Source organism: Oratosquilla oratoria, chromosome 1 (assembly GCF_046742065.1).
Source record: "Oratosquilla oratoria isolate Oo_2021 chromosome 1, ASM4674206v1, whole genome shotgun sequence".
Lineage (NCBI taxonomy): Eukaryota > Metazoa > Arthropoda > Malacostraca > Stomatopoda > Squillidae > Oratosquilla > Oratosquilla oratoria.
Genome location: NC_134777.1, coordinates 30,878,757 through 30,899,059, shown reverse-complemented (window position 1 = coordinate 30,899,059; position 20,303 = coordinate 30,878,757). Strand labels below are relative to the sequence as shown.

Here is a 20,303-nt window from a genome sequence, read left to right as displayed (position 1 = left end):
TGAGTAGCCTATTCCGTAAATTTATAACTTTGATTGACATTCGCTATTGCTCTACAGAGATTATTGCAGCAGCCAACATGTTTCAAGTAAATGTATGTGTTTGGGCAAAGTTTGGATCTGTTGACACATGGCATATACATAGGCCGAAAGGTAGTAAAATCCTAAAGGATTCAGTGTACCTTGAGAATAACGTAGGCAACCATTTCAATGTAGCTATCCGTGTGTAGTGTAATTTGTAATAAGTAATAAATAGGTCATTGTAATTCAAGAAAAAAAAAGGTAATCATGCATAGTGTAATTAGTAGGTTTTTTTTTTGTATGGGAGGAGCAACCTTAATAAAAAATCAAGCATCCAATAATGGGAGTCATTTCAACCTGATGGGGAGTCATTTGAAACCAGTTTCAGTTAACTGGGGAGTGTTGTCAATCTAGTTTCATTTAACTGGGGAGTGTTTTCAAACTAGGTTCAGGAGACTCCGGGAGTCATGTTTTGGGGGAGTGTCCTCAAACGTCTACACCGGCGCAATTGGAGGGCATTTGGGCGGAAGTTTAACGTCACTGCCAAAATGCACAAGGTAAGGTGTGGGCAGACTCACTCAGTACCGAGTTAGTAGGACATGATGTCCACACTAAGTACATCCTGGTCTCGACAAGACACAGTAACATTAAATGACCTGTATAGAGCACACGAATGTTTATAAAATGTAAGGTGTGATACCATGATGATCGTATCGTACTAGACCACTCTCGCTCACAACTACTGCTTTCGGCCGACTAACCATCAACCACCATAGTCAGCCGTGTGGACACCTTCGCGAGCATTGTCTGAGACTTTGCCCGGTTAGGGCACAGTATGCCGGGCACAGTTAGACCGTGTGGACGTGGCATTAGGATACTTGGAAAAAAAAAAAAAAAAAAAAAAATCAATCATACCGGAAAATAAATCAGAATATAGAAAAGATAATCAACAGAAACATTCCTATGCTCAGTAATGAATGATTTAGTAAAAATAGTAGACAATGGAAAACGTGGAATGTTGGTCATATTTCATAACTGATACATCAGTTGATACTGCAAATCATAATATCTTGATAGAAGATCTAAAATCTGAAGGCATAGTAAAGGGAAACTACATTGAAGTCCTAGTTTCTAAAAAGACCTCCAAAAGAAGGCACCATCCTAGACCTCTGAGAGGGGAAGTTTGTGTCGTTATCTCAAACCACTAGTGGATGAGCATTAAAATAGCTGAAAATTTGCCTCACGAATGAACAAATGAACAATATCAAAGGTAAATCAGAAAAAAACTGGATAATAGAATGACACAGGGGATTATACTGTTCCGTGTACAATATTATATGCGAACGATATTCATTTTTATTTTCTAGTTGCCGACATCAGTGATGCACAAGAAGAAATGCAATGAATGATGGCTTATATAATTAACTACCTGATGAATTTGTTCAATGCTTTGATACATTTTGATTGCTAAGCCTGAGGACCGTTCCCGACTGCCATGGGCCCAAGGATTGAAAAAAAAAAAAAAATCTAAAGCAACATTAAATGAATTATAACATGATCTCATGTGGCCCATAACGATGTCTTGGTTTCTAAAGTTCTTTGAGACCTGTGCTACACATGACCATGTAAATACTGATGAATGAGAGACCAATAATAGGAAGAAGTGTCCTACTGATCTTATTTAGCACTTCGTGTTTCGGTCCTCTGCACCAACTGCAAGGGTGCCTCATGGAGGGGGCATTCTTTGCCTTCTGAGAATTGATGAAGTTCTTTTCCGTCGGGGACACCTTGATAGGGGCGAAGGGTTTCGGTTCATCTTCCCGAACATAGTTGATGATGACGAGGAGGACCACCATGACGAAGTCGAAGCAGATGACAAAAACGAACCAAATGTCGATGAGCTTAAGATAGGATGTCTTGGGAATAGAGGCGCTGGTTTGGGAGAAGAGTGCTGCCAGCACCAGAAGAGCCGTTAGCGATACCATTATACGATCAGAGAAGTCATCCACTCTAAAGAAAAAAGTCAGGTAGGTGATGCAGACGAGAAGAGTAGTCGGGATGTAGGTATTGGTGATGTAGTATCGGTAGAGGTTCTTGAAGGGGATGGTGACTGTGGCGATGCTGTAGTTCCCCAATCTATCAATGTCTAAGGAAAGGTGACCAACTTCGTATTCCAGGAGGCATCTAATGCCGAGGTAACGCACACTCTCTGGTCCCTCCTTGAGGACAGCGTCGGCTGAAGTCACTGTGTGGAAGCGGATGACGACCTTGCAAATTTGGAGATCGAAGGGGTAGTTGGCAAGATCAAACATGCAGCTCAAACTAGCAGTGTACTCGACGCGAAGATACAAAGGATTGGACGCACCGCTAAACAGTTCATCTGCGACAGTAAAATAACATTATGTGAGACAGTGTGCGCATGACGGATAAAGCACATTGAGTGATTGTATAAGATTATGTGTAAACTGTTAATCAGAGCGCGAAGATGTTTTGGTCAGTAAAAGTAAATCATCAGTTCTTATAAAGACTCGGTTCTGATGCCTCCAATACCAAATAAAAGTTAACCTAGTACCCTATCATGTCTCCATTCACGATCACTTAGGGTTCTGCTTGGAAGACTCCTCCTAGACTGTCTTTTGCCTTGCCTTCTCTTAGGAATATACCCCTCAGTTACATGCATAGTCCCATCACCCCGTCCCTTTTTAGCCGTTTTTACGATCCGACTGGGAGGACTCGGTGGCAGTGTTCTTTCTTCCCCGTACCACAGGGCACAGAGGTGAAAAAAGGCAGGAGATAGGGATGGGAGGGGAATGGTTATGTATAGATGATACTGTGATGCAAGGAAGGGAGGGGGTAGTGGACTGGGGTGGTAGGGAGTGGATATGTTTGAATCATGTTTTGACGTAGATCGAAGGGATTTCTCCCCATCTTCTCTTTTTCTGCATAAGGAATTGGAGAGGCGGGGGTGGGGTGGGGTGAGGTCGTTGATTAAGTGAAGCGGTCTTGCTGTGGATGTGCTGTGTCTTGTTGCATTGCTTCTGACCCGGGGCGGTTAATACGGGGATGACCCCTCATCCATGAGGAGCTAAGATGAGAAGGAGGAAAGAGTGGTGGTTGGGGAGGGGGAACCCTTGCTATATAGATAAATAGACACATACATACATACATACATATATACAAACATACATACAAACATACACACATACATACATACAAACATACATACATACATAGACAGATAGATAGATAGATAGATGGGAATATTGAGATGATTTTATAAGCCCCTTAAATAAACGAAAAAGGTAAAAGTTTTTTATACGATTCCTAAGCCAAACATACCTGCTTTTTTCTCCATAAGTACTGTACACCCATAAAGATACACAGACATTTGATATGACTTTATTTCCTTAACATCTAATGTTTTTATTAGAATAATTTTAGCGTTTCTTTTCTAAAAGTAAAACGACGAAAAAGAATTAAAAGGAGTAGAAGTAATTTTTCATTGCAAGAACAAAATATATAAAGAGATTCACCCTGGAGAATGGCCTAGTATAGTGGTCACATGTAATTTTTTCATAGGCATGCAAAATAATATGAAAAAAAACTACAGAAAGCCTTTTTTTTTCTAATAAACACACTCACCTTCCCTAGCTCGAGAGGTATCATCTGGAAGGGGACCGTCTTCCCGAATGACCCATATGTGTCTGGACCTAGGGATGAGGTCTGCAGCACTTCCTCCATCGCCATCTATTCTCAGATCTGGAGTCCACAGCTTCTGATGTACATGAGTCGCCGAGTTAGCCATCATGTCCATCAGCAGGTTGTAGTAGGCTAACCTTGGATCGTACCATTTTAGGTGCATACAAACGTCAAGAGTGAACTCCATTTCAAGAATGTTCAACTCCCGAACTCGTATCACCTCAATGGAGACACTAATTTCCACGGGGGTTAAAGGATCGCGTCTCGGAGGGGGGAGAGATCACTGGCATATTCTTCGGGGATGTCCACAAAATGACATGTCTTCTCGTCACTGCCGTCAGGACAGTCCTTCTGGCGATTGCATCGTCCCTCTATGTTGATGCAGTGTCCGTCGTTGCAAGTGAAGCTCCCTATAGGGCAAGACGTTATCATGATCTGCTTCATCTCCCGAGGCTGACTCGAACAGATGTCTCCATTGATGGTCCACATGTTCAGGCCGGAGGGATAATCCGTCTCGCTGTGCATGACCATTACACCAGAAATTTTGTCGTTCATCAGAGATCTTAGTTCCCATGTGCTATTGTTCCAATATATCTCGCATGCATGGATTCCAGAGAAGAATGCTTTGCTGCCACGCATCTCGTCGAGAAAAAACTCCTGATCAATTTGCGATCTGTTGCAGAGCCCCCGAACCCTATATCGAATTTGTGGAGGAATACGGCAGATAACACAGCGGTGTTCGTAGCAGTTGCGGATGAACCACTTTTCATTGAAGTTATCATGAAGTTGGATAGCTGCACAAGTCCCTATGTCATAATTTAATTTAGAAAAGTTGCTGTACTTGATTGGTTTTACGGAATTGTAATGGAACCAAGAGGCGGTACTTGATTGGTATTTTATTCCAAGCCATGCTCCATGCCCTTCTTCGCTGCACTGTTTTTCAAACTTCTTATTGAGCAGGAAGGTTTTTAAATTGTCATCATTCGACAGTGGAGTTTGTATGACACCCTCAAAGGACCTGCACATCGTAGCGGACAAATAGAAATCTCGCTTTTCAGGCAAGAATAGGTCAAAGTATTCTCTTTTATCACAGATTGTTTTCAGATCTATTTCTTTTTTCTCAACGTCGCCAAAGATTTCAAAGTCATTTTCAAAATGTTGAAAACTAACTATAGGGGTTCCTGTAATCTCTTCGCACTTCATAAATTTGTCTATCTCATCTTGGGGTACTACATAATCGTATATTGCAAATCCTGCAAGTTCACCATTTAAGCTCTGATCAGGATCGAACCCTCCATGCAGCTGGTCTTGTTCTTGACCCACAGTAAGGTGTCCACCTTCGGGGATCACCATAGACAAGATCTCTACATCTAATTGGTTTTTCACTGTGACTCCATCCAAAGTAGTCCACCATGTCATATCTTCCAAGTTGAATGCCAGGCAAAAATGCATCCATACACGAAAGGGTAAGATTTGGAGTTTATGGAAGTAAGCCCCTTTATTATGGAAACCCCAGAGGTCGACTTCGCCCAGACCTGAGAAAGCTGTAAAAGATATGTATCGTTTTCCTAGGAAATGTAATATATTTACGTTTTCCAACAATGTCTATCACAGTTTTTATGATTATCATTTATTGTATGCCACTGTATTGTATTGTAAGACAAAATAGAGAAACCCGCACTCAGAAACACGGGTCCCAGAAATAAGAAAGGTGTGAAAGAACAAGTTATATCGGAACTGATGACACATTAAGCGTATCTTTGAATATGATGATAATCATCATCATGATCATTATTATTATCATTATAATCATCATCATCATCATCATCATCATCATCATCATCATCATCATCATCATCATCATCATCATCATCATCATTATCATCATCATCATCATTATCATCATTATCATCATTATTATTATTACTATTATTATTATTATTATCATTATTATTATTATTATCATTATCATTATCATACTTTTTGTACAGTCGGGGTGGGAGGTCGTTGATTAAGTGAGGCGGTCTTGCTGTGAGAATAGTGCCATATAGCAGGTAATAATTTGCAAAGTTAAGACTAACCAATGCAAATTTCATCAGTCCAATTCTTGTCTCCGACTCCATAGCTTATTATGGTATTGAGCTTTCGTGTTCTGAGGAACTTCACGTGCGTACAGAGGGTGAAAGCTTTCATTGAGGGGATGGAAACAGATGACTTGGCTCTGAGATGGGATTTTACATCTGGTGCACCCTTCGTCTGGAAATGAACCGAAGTAGCACCTAGGAAGAGAGGGAGAAAAAAAAAATCACGATTGAGCAAATGAATGAGTAGATATATATATAGATAAGCAAAGATAACATTATGAATGACAAGGTTATCCCTCGAGGTTCTCCCGGAATCTATTTGTCTGTTTATCAATTTGGTTATTTGTTGGTTTTATTCTATCTTTATCGTTTATGATTTATTGTTGTGATTTATTACATTGTTTTTCAAGATCGCAGTATCTAAACTACGGGAAATGTTGTCTTCATTTGCCTTACAAAAATGGTTGGTGATAACCCCCCATGTAAGAGGGAAAAAGCCTTTGGTATATGTATGTATGTATGTATGATATTATTTTTTATAAGGCTGAAAAAAAAAAACGAGGATGAAATATCCACAGGAAGTCTAACCAGAAGGAACTGGAACAAGAACATGTCATTTCGAATCAAGTGCCAATTTAAATCCGAAAATATCAGGGGACTCAAGTCATAGAGTGTAAGGCAAATGCAAGTTAACGTGCAGGGTAACATTCATAAAAAGAACTTGGCTACAAAAGTAGTCATTGCCTCGTAAGGAAAGAAACTACACAGCTACTAAGTTGAAATGAACAACGATTATAAAAATGGCGAGAGATAATAGATAGAGAGAAGAAAAGGAAGAAGAAGAAGAAGAAGATGAAAACGAGTAGAAAAATAATAATTAAAGGAAGAAAAAGAAGAAGAAAAAGAAGAAGAAGAAAAAGAACAAGCAGAAAAAGAGTAGACAAATAATAATTAAAGGAAGAAAAAGAAGAAGAAGAAGAAAAAGAACAAGAAGAAAAAGAGTAGAAAAATAATAATTAAAGGAAGAAAAAGAAGATGAAAAAGAAGAAAAAGAAGAAAAATAACAAGAAGGAGAAAAAGAGAAGAAAAATGATAATTAAAGGAAGAAAAAGAAGAAAAAGAAGAAAAAGAACGAAGAAAAAGAGTAAAAAAATAATAATTAAAGGAAGAAAAAGAAAAAGAAGAAAAAGAACGAAGAAGAAAAAGAGTAGAAAAATAATAATTAAAGGAAGAAAAAGAAGAAAAAAGAAGAAGAAAAAGAACAAGAAGAAGCAGAAAAAGAACGAGAAGAAAAAGAGTAGAATTTTTTTTATTAAAGGATTAAAAGAAGAAGAAGAAAAAGAAGACGAAAAAGAACATGAAGAAAAAGAGTAGAAAAATTATAATTAAAGGAAGAAAAAGAAGAAGAAGAAGAAGAAGAAAAAAGGAGAAAAATAATAATTAAAGGAAGAAAAAACAAAAAGAAAAAAAGAAGAAAAAAAAGGAAAAGGAAGAAAAAGAACAAGAAGAAAATGAGTAAAAAAATAATAATTAAAGGAAGAAAAAGAAGAAGAAAAAGAAGAAGAAGAAAAAGAACAAGAAGAAAAATATTAGAAAAATAATAATAAAAGGAAGAAAAAGAAAAGGAAGAAAATAAAAAGAAGAAGAAGAAGAAAAGGAGTAGAAAATTAATAACTATAGGAAGAAAAAGAAGAAGAAAAAGAAGAAGAAGAAGAAGAAGAAGCAAAAGAACAAGCAAAAACGAGTAGAAAAATAGTAATTAAAGGAAGAAAAAGAAGAAAAAGAAGAAAAAACAAGAAGAAAAAGAGTAGAAAAATAATAATTAAAGGAAGAAAGAGAATAAGAAAAAGAAGAAAAAAGAAAAGAAAAAGAAAATAAAGAAGAAGAAGAAAAAGAGTAGAAAAATAATAATTAAAGAAGAAAAAGAAGAAGAAGAAGAAAAAGAACAAGAAGAAAAAGAGTAGAAAAAATGATAATTAAAAGAAGAAAAAAGAAGAAAACAAAAAAAGAAAAAGAAAAATAAGAAGAAAAAGAACAAGAAGAAAGAGTAGAAAAAATATAACTATAAAAAGAAAAAGAAGAAGAAAAAAAACAAGAAGAAAAAGAGTAGAAAAAATAATTAAAAGAAGAAAGAGAAGAAGAAAGAGAAGAAGAAAAAGAAGAAGAAAAAGAAAAAGAAAAAGAAGAAAAAGAACAAGAAGAAGAAGAAAAAGAGTAGAAAAATAATAATTAAAGGAAGAAAAAGAAGAAGAAAAAAAGAAGAAAAAGAACAAGAAGAAAAAGAGTAGAAAAATTATAATTAAAGGAAGAAAAAGAAGAAGAAAAAAAAGAAAAAGAAGAAAAAGAGAAGAAAAAGAACAAGAAGAAAAAGAGTAGAAAAACAATAACTACAAGAAGAAAATGAAGGAGAAGAAGAAGAAGAAAAAGAACAAGAAGAAAAAGAGGAGAAAAATAATAATTAAAGGAAGAAAAACAAAAAGAAGAAAAAGAAAAAGAAGAAGAAGAAAAAGAGTAGAAAAATAATAATTAAAGGAAGAAAAAGAAGAAGAAAAAGAACAAGAAGAAGCAGAAAAAGAACAAGAAGAAAACGAGTAGAAAAATAATAATTAAAGGAAGAAAAATAAGAAGAAGAAGAAGAAGAAAAAACAAGAAGAAAAAGTGTAGAAAAATAATAATTAAAGGAAGAAAGAGAAGAAAAACAAGAAAAAAAAGAAAAAGAAAAAGGAGAAAAAGAGTAGAATGATAATAATTAAAGGAAGAAAAAGAAGAAGAAGAAAAAGAACAAGTAGAAAAAGTGTAGAAATTATTAAAGGCAGAAATAGAAGAAGAAAAAAACAAGAAGAAGAAAAAGAACAGGAAGAAAAAGAGTAGAAAAATAATAATTAAAGAAGATAAAGAAGAAGAAAAAGAACAAGAAGAAAAAGAGTAGAAAAATGACAATTAAAAGAAGAAAAAGAAGAAGAAAAAGAAGAAAAAGAACAAGAAGAAGCAGAAAAAGAACAACAAGAAAAAGAGTAGAAAATAATAATTAAAGGAAAAAAAGAAGAAAAAGAAGAAGAAAAAGAAAAAGAAGAAAAAGAGTAGAAAAATACTAATTAAAGGAAGAAAAAGAAGAAGAAGAAGAAAAAGAGCATGAATAAAAAGAGCAGAAAAATAATAATTAAAGGAAGAAAAAGAAGAAAAAAAAACATGCAGAAGAAAAAGAAACATGATGAAAAAGAGTAGAAAAATAATAATCAAAAGAAGAAAATGAAGAAGAAGAAAAAGAAGAAGAAAAAGAACAAGAATAAAAAGATTAGAAAAATAATAATTAAAGGAAGAAAAAGTAAAGGAAGAAAAAGAAAAAGAACAAGAAGAAGAAGAAAAATAACAAGAAGAAGAAGAAAAATAACAAGAAGAAAAAGAGTGGAAAAATAATAATTAAATGAAGAAAAAAAAGAAGAAAAAGAAGAAAAAATAGAAGAAGAAAAAGAAAAAAAAGAATAGAAAAATAATAATTAAAGGAAGAAAAAGAAGAAGAAAAAGAAGAAAAGAAAACAAGAAGAATAAGAGTAGAAAAATATTAATCAAAGGAAGAAAGAGAAGAAGAAAAAGAAGAAAAAAGAAGAAGAAAAAGAACAAGCAGAAGAAGAAAAAGAGTAGAAAAATAATAAAGGAAAAAAAAGAGGAACAAGAAGAAGAAAAAGCACAAGAAGAGGATAAAGAAGAAGAAGAAGAAAAATAGAACAAGAAGAAAAAGAGTAGGTAAATGATAATTAAAGGAAGAAAAAGTAGAAGAAAAAGAAGAAGAAAAAGAACAAGAAGAAAAAGAGTAGAAAACAATAATTAAAAGAAGAAAAAGAAGAAGAAGAAGAAGAAGAAAAAGAACAAGAAGAAAAGGAGTAGAAAAATAAAGGAAGAAAAAGAAGAAAAAAAAAACAAGAAGAAGAAGAAAAAGAACAAGAAGAAAAAGAGTAGAGAAATAATAATTAGAGGAAGAAAAAGAAGAAGATAACAGAAGAAAAAGAAAAAGAAGAAGAAGAAAAAGAACAAGAAATAAAAAAAAAATGAAAAAAATAATTAAATGAAGAAAAAAGAAAAAAGAAGAAGAAAAAGAACAACAAGAAGAAGAAAAAGAACAAGAAGAAAATGAGTAGAAAATAATAATTAAAGGAAGAGAAGGAATAAGAAAAAGAAGAAGAAAAAGAAGAAAAAGAACAAGAAGAATAAGAAGAAAAAGAACAAGAAAAAAAGGAGTTCAAAAATAACATTTAAAGGAAGAAAGAGAAAAGGAAGAAAAAGAAATAGAACAAAAAGAAGAAAAAAAAAACAAGAAGAAAACGAGTAAAAAAATAATAATTAAAGGAAGAAAAACAAGAAGAAAAAGAAGAAGAAGAAGAAACAGAAGAAGAAGAAAAAGAGTAGAAAAATAATAATTAAAGAAAGAAAAAGAAGAAGAAAAAAAAGGAACATGAAGAAAAAGAGTAGAAAATAATAATTAAAGGAAGCAAAAGAAGAAAAAAGAAGAAGAAGAAGAAGAAAAGAACAAAAGAAAAAGAGTAGAAAAAATAATAATTAAAGGAAAAAAAAAAGGAAGAAGAAAGAAAATAATAATTAAAGGAAGAAAAAGAAGAAAAAAGAAGAAGAAGAAGAAGAAAAATAACAAGAAGAAAAAGAGTAGAAAAAGAAAAATTAAAGGAATGAAAAAAAAAAAAAAAGACCAAGAAGAAGAAAAGGAGTAGAAAAATAATAATTAAAGGAAGAAAAAGAAGAAGAAAAAGAAAAAAACAAGAAGAAAAAGAGTAGAAAAATATTAATCAAAGGATGAAAGAGAAGAAGAAAAAGAAGAAAAAAGAATAAAAAGAAGAAGCAGAAGAAGAAAAAGAGTAGAAAAATAAGAACTAAAGGAAGAAAAACAAGAAGAAAAAGAAGAAGAATAAGAAACAGAACAAAAAGAAAAAAAGTAGCAAAATAATAATTAAAGGAAGAAAAAGAAGAAGAAAAAAAAGAAGAAAAAAAAGAACATGAAGATAAAAGTAGAGAATAATAATTAAAGGAAGAAAAAGAAGAAATAGAAAAAGAAGAAGAAGAAGAAAAAGAACAAGAAGAAAAAGAATAGAAAAATAATAATTAAAGGAAGAAAAAGAAAAAAAGAAAAAGAAAAAGACCAAGAAGAAGAAAAGAAGTAGAAAAATGATAATTATAGGAAGAAAAAGAAGAAGAAGAAAAAGAACAAGAAGAAGCAGAAAAAGAACAAGAAGAAAAAGAGTATAAAATAATAATTAAAGGAAGAAAAAGAAGAAAATAAGAGTAAGAAGAAGAAAAAGAACAAGAAGAAAAACAGTAGAAAAATAATAATTAAAGGAAGAAAAAGAAGAAGAAGAAGAAAAAGAACAAGAAGAAAAAGAGTAGAAAAATAATAAAAAGAAAAAGAAGAAGAAGAAAAAAAAAACAAGAGGAAGAAAAAGAACAACAAGAAAAAGAGTAGAAAAATAATAATTAAAGGAAGAAAAAGAATAAGAAAAAGAAGAAGAAGAAGAAGAAAAAGAACAAGAAGAAAAAGATTAGAAAAATATTAATAAAAGGAAGAAAAAGAAAAGGAAGAAAAAGAAAAAGAACAAGAAGAAGAAAAGGAGTAGAAAATTAATAACTAAAGGAAGAAAAAGAAGAAGAAAAAGAATAAGAAGAAGAAGCAAAAGAACAAGAAAAAAAGAAGAAGAAGAAGAAAATGAGTAGAAAAATAATAATTAAAGGAAGAAAAAGAAGAAGAAGAAGAAGAAAAATAACAGGAAGTAAAAGAGTAGAAAAATGATAATTAAAGGAAGAAAAAGAAGCAGAAAAAGAAGAAAAAGAAAGAGAAAAAGAAGAAGAAAATGAACAAGAAGAAAAAGAGCAGGAAAAATATAATTAAAAGAAGAAAAAGACAAAGAAGAAGAAAAAAACAAGAAGAAAAAGAGTAGAAAAATAATAATTAAAAGAAGATAGAGAAGAAAAAAAAGAAGAAAAAGAAAAAGAAAAAGAAGAAAAAGAACAAGAAGAAGAAGAAAAGGAGTAGAAAAATAATAATCAAAGGAAGAAAAAGAAGAAGAAGAAGAAGAAAAAACGAACAAGAAGAAAAAGAGTAGAAAAATGATAAAGGAAGAAAGAGAAGAAAAAAAAGAAGAAAAAGAAGAAGAAAAGGAACAAGAAGAAAAAGAGTAGAAAAACAATAACTAAAAGAAGAAAAAGAAGAAGAAGAAGAAAAAGAACAAGAAGAAAAAGAGGAGAAAAATAATAATTAAAGGAAGAAAAAGAAAAAGAAGAAAAAGAAAAAGAACAAGAAAAAAAAGAGTAGAAAAATAATAATTAAGGGAAGAAAAAGAAGAAGAAGAAGAAGAAGAAAAGGAACAAGAAGAAGCGGAAAAAGAACAAGAAGAAAAAGAGTAGAAAAATAATAATTAAAGGAAGAAAATTAAGAAAACGAAGAAAAAGAAGAAAAAGAACATGAACAAAAAAAGTAGAAAAATAATAATTAAAAGAAGAAGAAGAAGAAGAAGAAGAAGAAAATGAACAAGAAGAAAAAGAGTAGAAAAACAATAATTAAAAGAAGAAAAAGAAGAAGAAGAAGAAAAAGAACAACAAGAAAAGGAGTAGAAAAATAATAATTAAAGGAAGAAAAAGAAGAAGAAAAAGAAGAAAAAAAAGAAAGAAAAAGAAGAAAAAGAACAAGAGGAAAAAGAGTAGAAAAATAATAATTAAAGGAAGAAGAAAAAAAAGAACAAGAAGTAAAAGAGTAGAAAATGATAATTAAATGAAGAAAAAGAAAAAAAGAACAAGAAAAAGAAGAAAAAGAACAAGAAGAAAATGAGTAGAAAAACAATAATTAAAAGAAGAAAAAGAAAAAGAAAAAGAAGAAAAAAAAAACAGGAAGAAGAAAAAGAAACAAGATGAAAAAGAGTAGAAAAATGATATTTAAAGGAAGAAAAAGAAGAAGAAAAGGAAGAAGAAAAAAAGAACAAGAAGAAAAAGATTAGAAAAATAATAATTAAAGGAAGAAAAAGTAAAGGAAGAAAAAGAAAAAGAAGAAGAAGAAGAAAAAGAGTAGAAAAATAATAATTAAAGGAAGAAAAAAAGAAGAAAAAGAAGAAAAAGAAAAAGAAGAAAAAGAGCAAAAAAAAAAGAGTAGAAAAATAATAATTAAAGGAAGAAAAAGAAGAAGAAAAAGAAGAAAAAAAAACAAGAAGAAAAGGAGTAGAAAAATATTAATCAAAGAAGAAAGACAAGAAGAAAAAGAAGAAAAAAGAAGAAGAAAAAGAACAAGCAAAAGAAGAAGAGTAGAAATATAATAATTAAAGGAAGAATAAGAAGAAGAAAAAGAAGAAAATGAACAAGAAGAAGAGGAAAAAGAAGAAGAAAAAGAAGAAGAAAAAGAACAAGAAGAAAAAGAGTATATAAATGATAATTAAAGGAAGAAAACGAGACGAAAAAGAAGAAAAAGAAGAAGAAAAAGAAGAAGAATAAGAAAAAGTAGAAAAAGAGTAGAAAACAATAATTAAAAAAAGAAAAAGAAGAGAAAGAAGAAGAAGAAAAAGAACAAGAAGAAAAAGAGTAGAAATATAATAATTAAAGGAAAAAAAGAAGAAAAAATAACAAGAAAAAACAAGAAGAAAACGAGTTGAAAAATAATAATTAGAGTAAGAAAAAGAAGAAGATATAAAAAGAAAAAGAACAAGGAGAAGAAGAAAAAAAGAAAAAGAAATAAAAGAGTAGAAAAACAATAATTAAATGAAGAAAATCAAAAAATGAAGAAAAAGAACATGAAGAAGAAAAAAAAACAAGAAGAAAACGAGTAGAAAAATAATAATTAAAGGAATCGAAAGAAGAAGAAAAAGAAGAAGAAAAAGAAGAAAAAGAACAAGAAGAATAAGAAGAAAAAGAACATGAAGAAAAAGAGTAGAAAAATAACAATTAAAGGGAAAAAAAGGAAAAGGAAGAAGAAGAAAAAGAACACAACGAAGAAAAAAGAACAAGAAGAAACAGAACAAGAAGAAAAAGAGTAGAAAAATAATAATTAAAGGAAGAAAAAGAAGAAGAAAAAGAAGTAGAAGAAGAAAAAAAAAAGAACATGAAGAAAAAGAGTAGAAAAATAATAATTAAAGGAAGAAAAAGAAAAAAAAAGAAAAAGAACAAGAAGAAAAAGAGTAGAAAAAAATAATTAAGGAAGAAAAAGAAAAAGAAGAAAAAGAAAAAGACCAAGAAGAAGAAAAGGAGTAGAAAAATAATAAATAAAGGAAGAAAAAGAAGAAGAAAAAGAAGAAAAAACAAGAAGAAAAAGAGTAGAAAAATAATAATTAAAGGAAGAAAAAGAAGAAGAAAAAGAAGAAAAAGAAGAAAAAGAAAAAGACAGAAAAAAATAATAGAAAAATAATTACTAAAGGAAGAAAAAGAAAAAGAAGAAGAAAAAGAAGAAAAAGAATAGAAAAATAATAATTAAAGGGAGAAAAGACAAAGAAGAAGAAGAAAAAGAACAAGAACAAGAAGAAAAAGAGTAGAAAAATAATAATTAAAGGAAGAAAAAGAAGAAGAAAAAGAAGAAAAAGAAGAAGAAAAGAACAAGAAGACAAGTAGAAAATAATAATTAAAAGAAGAAAAAGAAGAAGAAGAAAAAAAAACAAGAAGAAAAGGAGCAGACAAATATAACTTAAAGGAAGAAAAAGAAGAAGAAAAAAAAAAAAAAGGAAAAAGAAGAAAAAGAACAAGAAGAAAAAGAGTAGAAAAATAATAATTAAAGGAAGACAAAGAAGAAGAAGAAGAAAAAGAACAAGAAGAAGAAGAAAAAGAACAAGAAGAAAAAGAGTAAAAAAATAATAATTAAAGGAAGAAAAAGAAGAAGAAGAAAAAGAACAAAAAGAAAAAGAAAAATAACAAGAAGAAAAAGAGTAGAAAAATAATAATCAAAGGAAGAAAAAGAAGAAGAAAAAGAAGAAGAAGAAAAAGAAGAAGAAAAGAACAAGAAGAAAAACAGTAGAAAAATAGTAATTAAAAGAAGAAAAAAAAGAAGAAAAAAACGAACAAGAAGAAGAAAAAGAAAAAAAAAGAAAAAAAAAGAGTAGAAAACAATAATTAATGGAAGAAAAAGAAGAAGAAAAAGAACAAGAAGAAGAAGAAAAAGAACAAGAACAAAAAGAGTAGAAAAATAATGATTAAAGGAAGAAAAAGAAGAAGAAAAAGAAGAAGAAAAACAAGAAGAAAAAGAGTAAAAAAATAATAATTAAAGGAAGAAAAAGAAGAAGAAAACGAAAAAAAAAGAATAAGAAATTAAAAGAAGAAAAAGAAAAAGAAGAAGAAAAAGAAGAAGAAGAAAAAGAATAGAAAAATAATAATTAAAGGAAGAAGAAGAAAAAGAAGAAGAAAAAGAAGAAGAAAAAGAAGAAGAAAAAGAGTAGAAAATAATAATTAAAGGAAGAAAAAGAAGAAGAAAAAGAAGAAAAAGAAGAAGAAAAAGAACAAGAAGAAAAAGAGTAGAAAAATAATAATTAAAGGAAGAAAAAGAGGAAGAAGAAGAAGAAGAAACAAAAAGAAAAAGAGTAGAAAAATATAAATTAAAGGAAGAAAAAGAAGAAGAAAAAAAGAAAAATAAAGAAAAGGAAAACGAAGAAAAAGAACAAGAAGAAGAAGAAAAAGAGTAGAAAAATTATAGTTAAAGGAAGAAAAAGAAGTAGAAGAAGAAGAAAAAGAACAAGAAGAAAAAGAGTAAAGAAATAATAATTAAAGGAAGAAAAAGAAGAAGAAGAAAAAGAACAATAAGAAGAAAAAAAATATCAAGAAGAAAAGGAGTAGAAAAATAATAATTAAAGGAAGAAAAAGAAGAAGAAGAAAAAGAAGAAAAAGAAGAAGAGGAAAGAAGAAAAGAACGAGAAGAAAAAGAGTAGAAAAATAATAATTCAAGGAAGAAAAAGAAGAAGAAAAAGAAGAAGAAGAAAAAGAACAGGAAGAAGAAAAAGAGTAAAAAAATAATGATTAACGGAACGAAAAGAAGAAGAAGAAGAAGAAGAAGAAGAAAAAGAAAAAGAAGAAAAAGAGTAGAAAAATAATCATTAAAGGAAGAAAAAGAAGAATAAAAGAAGAAGAAAAAGAACAGGAAGAAAAAGAGTAGAGAAATAATAATGAAGGGTAGAAAAAGAAGAAGAAAAGGAAGAAGAAAAAGAAAAAGAACAAGAACAAGAAGAAAAAGAACAAGGAGAAAAAGTGTAGAAAAATAATAATTAAAGGAAGAAAAAGAAGAAGAAAAAGAACAAAAAGAAAAAGAGCTAGAAGAAAAAGAGTAGAAAGATAAAAATTAAAGGAAGAAAAAGAAGAAGAAGAAAAAGAACAAGTAGAAAAAGTGTAGAAAAATAATAATTAAAGGAAGAAAAAGAAGAAGAAGAAAAAGAAGAAGAAGAAGAAGAAGAAGAAGAAGAAAAAGAACAATCAGAAAAAGAGTAGAAAATAATAATTAAAGTAAGAAAAAGAAGAAGAAACAAGAAAAAAAAAAGAAAAAGCAGAAAAAGAAGAAGAAGAAAAAGAACAAGAAGAAAAAGAGTAGAAAAATAATAATTAAAGGAAGAAGAAAAAGAAGAAAAAAAAGAAGAAGAAAACGAACATGAAGAAAAAACAGTAGAAAAATAATAATTCAAGGAAGAAAAAGAAGAATAATAATAAAAAGAACAAAAAGAAAAAGAGTAGAAAAATAATAATTAAAGGAAGAAAAAAAAGAAGAAAAAGAAAAATGAAAATAAAGAAAAAGAAGAAGAAGAAGAAAAAGAACAAGAAGAAAAAGAGTAGGAAAATAATAATTAAAGGAAGAAAAAGAACAAGAAGAAGAAAAAGAAGAAGAAGAAGAAGAAAAAACAACAACAAGAAGAAAAAGAGTAGAAAAATAATAATTAAAGGAAGAAAAGAAGAAGAAGAAGAAAAAGAACAAGAAGAAGAAGAAAGAGAACAAGAAGAAAAAGAGTAGAAAAGGAATAATTAAAGGAAGAAAAAGAAGAAAAAGAAGAAAAAGAAGAAAAAGAAGAGGAAGAAAAAGAGTAGAAAAATAATAATTAAAGGCAGAAAAAGAAGAAGAAAAAGAAGAAGAAAAAGAAGAAGAAGAAGAAGAAAAAGAGTAGAAAAATAATAATTGAAGGAAGAAAAAGAAGAAGAAAAAGAAGAAAAAGAAGAAGAAGAAGAAGAAGAAAAAGAACATGAAGAAAAAGAGTAGAAAAATAAAAATTAAAGGAAGAAAAAGAAGAAGAAGAAAAAGAAGAAGAAGAAGAAGAAGAAGAAAAAGAACACGAAGAAAAAGAGTAGAAAAATAATAATTAAAGGAAGAAAAAGAACAAGAAGAAGAAAAAGAACAAGAAGAAAAAGAGTAGAGAAATAATAATTAAAGGAAGAAAAAGAAGAAGAAAAAGAAGAAGAAAAAGAAGAAGAAAAAGAAGAAGAAGAAAAAGAACAAGAAGAAAAAGAGTAGAAAAATGATAATTAAAGGAAAAAAATGAAGAAGAAAAAGAAGAAGAAGAAAAAAGAACAAGAAGAAAAGAGTAGAAAAATAATAATTAAAGGAAGAAAAAGGAGAAGAAGAAAAAGAAGAAGAAGAAGAATAAGAAGAAAAAGAACAAGAAGAAAAAGAGTAGAAAAATAATAATCAAATGAAGAAAAAGAAGAAGAAGAAGAAGCAGAAGAAAAAGAAGAAGAAGAAAAAGAGAATAATAATAATAATTAAATGAAGAAAAAGAAGTAGAAAAAGAAAAAGAAGGAAAAGAAGAAGAAGAAAAAAAGAACAAGAAGAAAAAGAGTAGAAAATAATAATTAAAGGAAGACAAAGAAGAAGAAGAAAAAGAACAAGAAGAAGAAGGAAAAGAACAAGAAGAAAAAAAGTAGAAAAATAATAATTAAAAGAAGAAAAAGAAGAAGAAGAAAAAGAATAAGAAGAAAAAGAACAAGAAGAAAAAGAGTAGAAAAATAATAATTAAAGGAAGAAAAAGAAGAAGAAGAAAGACAAGAAAAAGAAGAAGAAAAAGAAGAAGAAAAAGAGAAGAAAAATAATAATTAAAGGAAGAAAAAGGAGAAAAAGAAGAAGAAGAAAAAGAACAAGAAGAAAAAGAGTAGAAAAATAATAGTTAAAGGAAGAAAAAGAAGAAGAAGATGAAGAAGAAGAAAAAGAGTAGAAAAATAATAATTAAAGGAAGAAAAAGAAGAAGAAAAAGAAGAAGAAAAAAAAGAAAAAAAAGAAAAAGAACAACAAGAAGAAGAAAAAGAACAAGAAGAAAAGAGTAGAAAAACAATAATTAACGGAAGAAAAAGAAGAAGAAGAAGAAAATGAATAATAATAAGAAGAAAAAAACAAGAACAAGAAAAAGAACAACAAGAAAAAGAGTAGAAAAATAATAATCAAAGGAAGAAAAAGAAGAAGAAGAAGAAGAAGAAGAAGAAAAAGAACAAGAAGAAAAAGATTAGAAAAATAATAATTAAAGGAAGAAAATAAGAAGAATGAAAAGAAGAAGAAGAAGAAGAAGAAAAAGAAGAAGAAAAAGAGTAGAAAAATAATAATTAAAGGAAGAAAAAGGAGAAATAGAAGAATAAAAAGAAAAAGAAGAAAAAGAAGAGGAAGAAAAAGAGTAGAAAAATAATAATTAAAGGAAGAAGAAGAAGAAGATCAAGAACAAGAACAAGAAGAAAAAGAAGAAGAAAAAGAACGAGAAGAAAAAGAGTAGAAAAATAAAAATTAAAGGAAGAAAAAGTACAAGAAGAAGAAGAAAAAGAACAAGAAGAAAAAGAGTAGAAAGATAATAATTAACGGAAGAAAAAGAAGAAGAAGAAGAAGAAAAAGAATAATAATAAGAAAAAGAACAAGAAGAAAAAGAGTAGAAAAATAATAATTAAAGGAAGAAAAAGAAGAAGAAGAAAAAGAACAAGAAGAAAAAGAGTAAAAAAATAATAATTAAAGGAAGAAAAGAAGAAGAAGGAAAAGAAGAAGAAGAAGAAGAAGAAAAAGAAGAAGAAGAAAAGAGTAGAAAAATAATAATTAAAGGAAGAAAAAGAAGAAGAAAAAGAAGAAGAAGAAAAAGAAGAAGAAGAAAAAGAAGAAGAAAAAGAAGAAGAAGAAAAAGAGTAGAAAAATAATAATTAAAGGAAGAAGAACAAGAACAAGAAGAAGAAAAAAAAGAAGAAGAAAAAGAACAAGAAGAAAAAGAATAGAAAAATAATAATTAAAGGAAAAAAAGAAGAAGAACAAGAAAAAGAACAAGAAGAAAAAGAGTAGAAAAATAATAATTAAAGGAAGAAAAAGAAGAAGAAGAAGAAGAAAAAGAACAAGAAGAAAAAGAGTAGAAAAATAATAATTAAAGAAAGAAAAAGAAGAAGAAGAAGAAGAAGAAGAAAAACAAGAAGAAGAAGAAAAAGAACAAGAAGAAAAAGAGTAGAAAAATAATAATTAAAGGAAGAAAAAGAAGAAGAAAAACAAGAAGAAGAAAAAGAACAAGAAGAAAATGAGTAAAAAAATTATAATTAAAGAAAGAAAAAGAAGAATTAGAAGAAGAAGAAAAAGAACAAGAAGAAAAAGAGTAGAAAAATAATAATTAAAGGAAGAAAAAGAAGAAGAAAAAGAAGAAGAAGAAAGAGAACAAGAAGAAAAAGAGTAGAAAATAATAATTAAAGGAAGAAAAATAAGAAGAAAAAGAAGAAGAAGAAGAAGAAGAAGAAGAAAAAGAACAAGAAGAAGAACAAGAAGAAAAAGAGTAGAAAAATAATAATTAAAGGAAGAAGAAGAAAAAAGAACAAGAAGAAAAAGAGTAGAAAAATAATAATTAAAGGAAGAAAAAGAAGAAAAAGAAAAAGAAGAACAAGAAGAACAAGAAGAAGAAGAAGAAGAAAATGAAGAAGAAAAAGAGTAGAAAAATAATAATTAAAGAAAAAGAAGAAGAAGAAAACAAGAAAAAGAAGAAGAAAAAGAAGAAGAAGAAGAAGAAGAAGAAGAAATAAAAGAACAAGAAGAAAAAGAGTAGAAAAATAATAATTAAAGGAAGAAAAAGAAGAAGAAAAAGAAGAAAAAGAAGAAGAAGAAAAAGAACAAGAGTAGAAAAATAAATACTAAAGGAAGAAAAAGAAGAAGAAAAAGAACAAAAAGAAAAAGAGTAGAAAAATAATAATTAAGGGGAAGAAAAAGAAGAAGAAAAAGAGGAAGAAGAAGAAGAAAAAGAACAAGAATAAAAAGAGTAGAAAAATAATAATCAAGGAAGAAAAAGAAGAAAAAAAAGAAGAAAAAGAGGAGAAAAATAATAATTAAAGGAAGTAAAAGAAGAAGACGAAAAAGAAGAAAAAGAGGAAGAAGAAGAAGAAGAAAAAGAACAAGAAGAAAAAGAGTGGAAAAATAATAATTAAAGGAAGAAGAAGAAGAAGAAGAAGAAGAAGAAGAAGCTTGAGCGCATTCGTGAGAAAAGAAAGGTTAATAAGGCTGAATATATTATATTTCGTCACACACACACACACACACACACACACACACACACACACACACACACA

The 20,303-nt window shown here is 29.0% G+C and overlaps 1 protein-coding gene across 1 annotated transcript; it reads right to left on the bottom strand.

The window, feature by feature from the left end:
* Nucleotides 1-1,607: 1,607 nt before the first annotated feature.
* LOC143027729 (glycine receptor subunit alpha-2-like) lies at nucleotides 1,608-3,904 on the bottom strand. The gene is made up of 2 exons (XM_076189220.1): nucleotides 3,661-3,904; nucleotides 1,608-2,398 (listed from the first exon to the last, which is right to left on the bottom strand). The coding sequence occupies exons 1-2, from the start codon at nucleotides 3,902-3,904 to the stop codon at nucleotides 1,608-1,610; spliced, it is 1,035 nt and encodes a 344-aa protein (XP_076045335.1).
* Between the last annotated feature and the right edge of the window lie 16,399 nt (nucleotides 3,905-20,303).

Excerpts from the sequence above, each read along its gene's own strand:
- LOC143027729 (XM_076189220.1), bottom strand. The coding sequence starts at position 3,904 with ATGGAGTTCACTCTTGACGTTTGTATGCACCTAAAATGGTACGATCCA. Across the intron at positions 2,399-3,660 it reads TACCTCTCGAGCTAGGGAAG|ATGAACTGTTTAGCGGTGCG; the intron begins GTGAGTGTGTTT and ends TTACTGTCGCAG.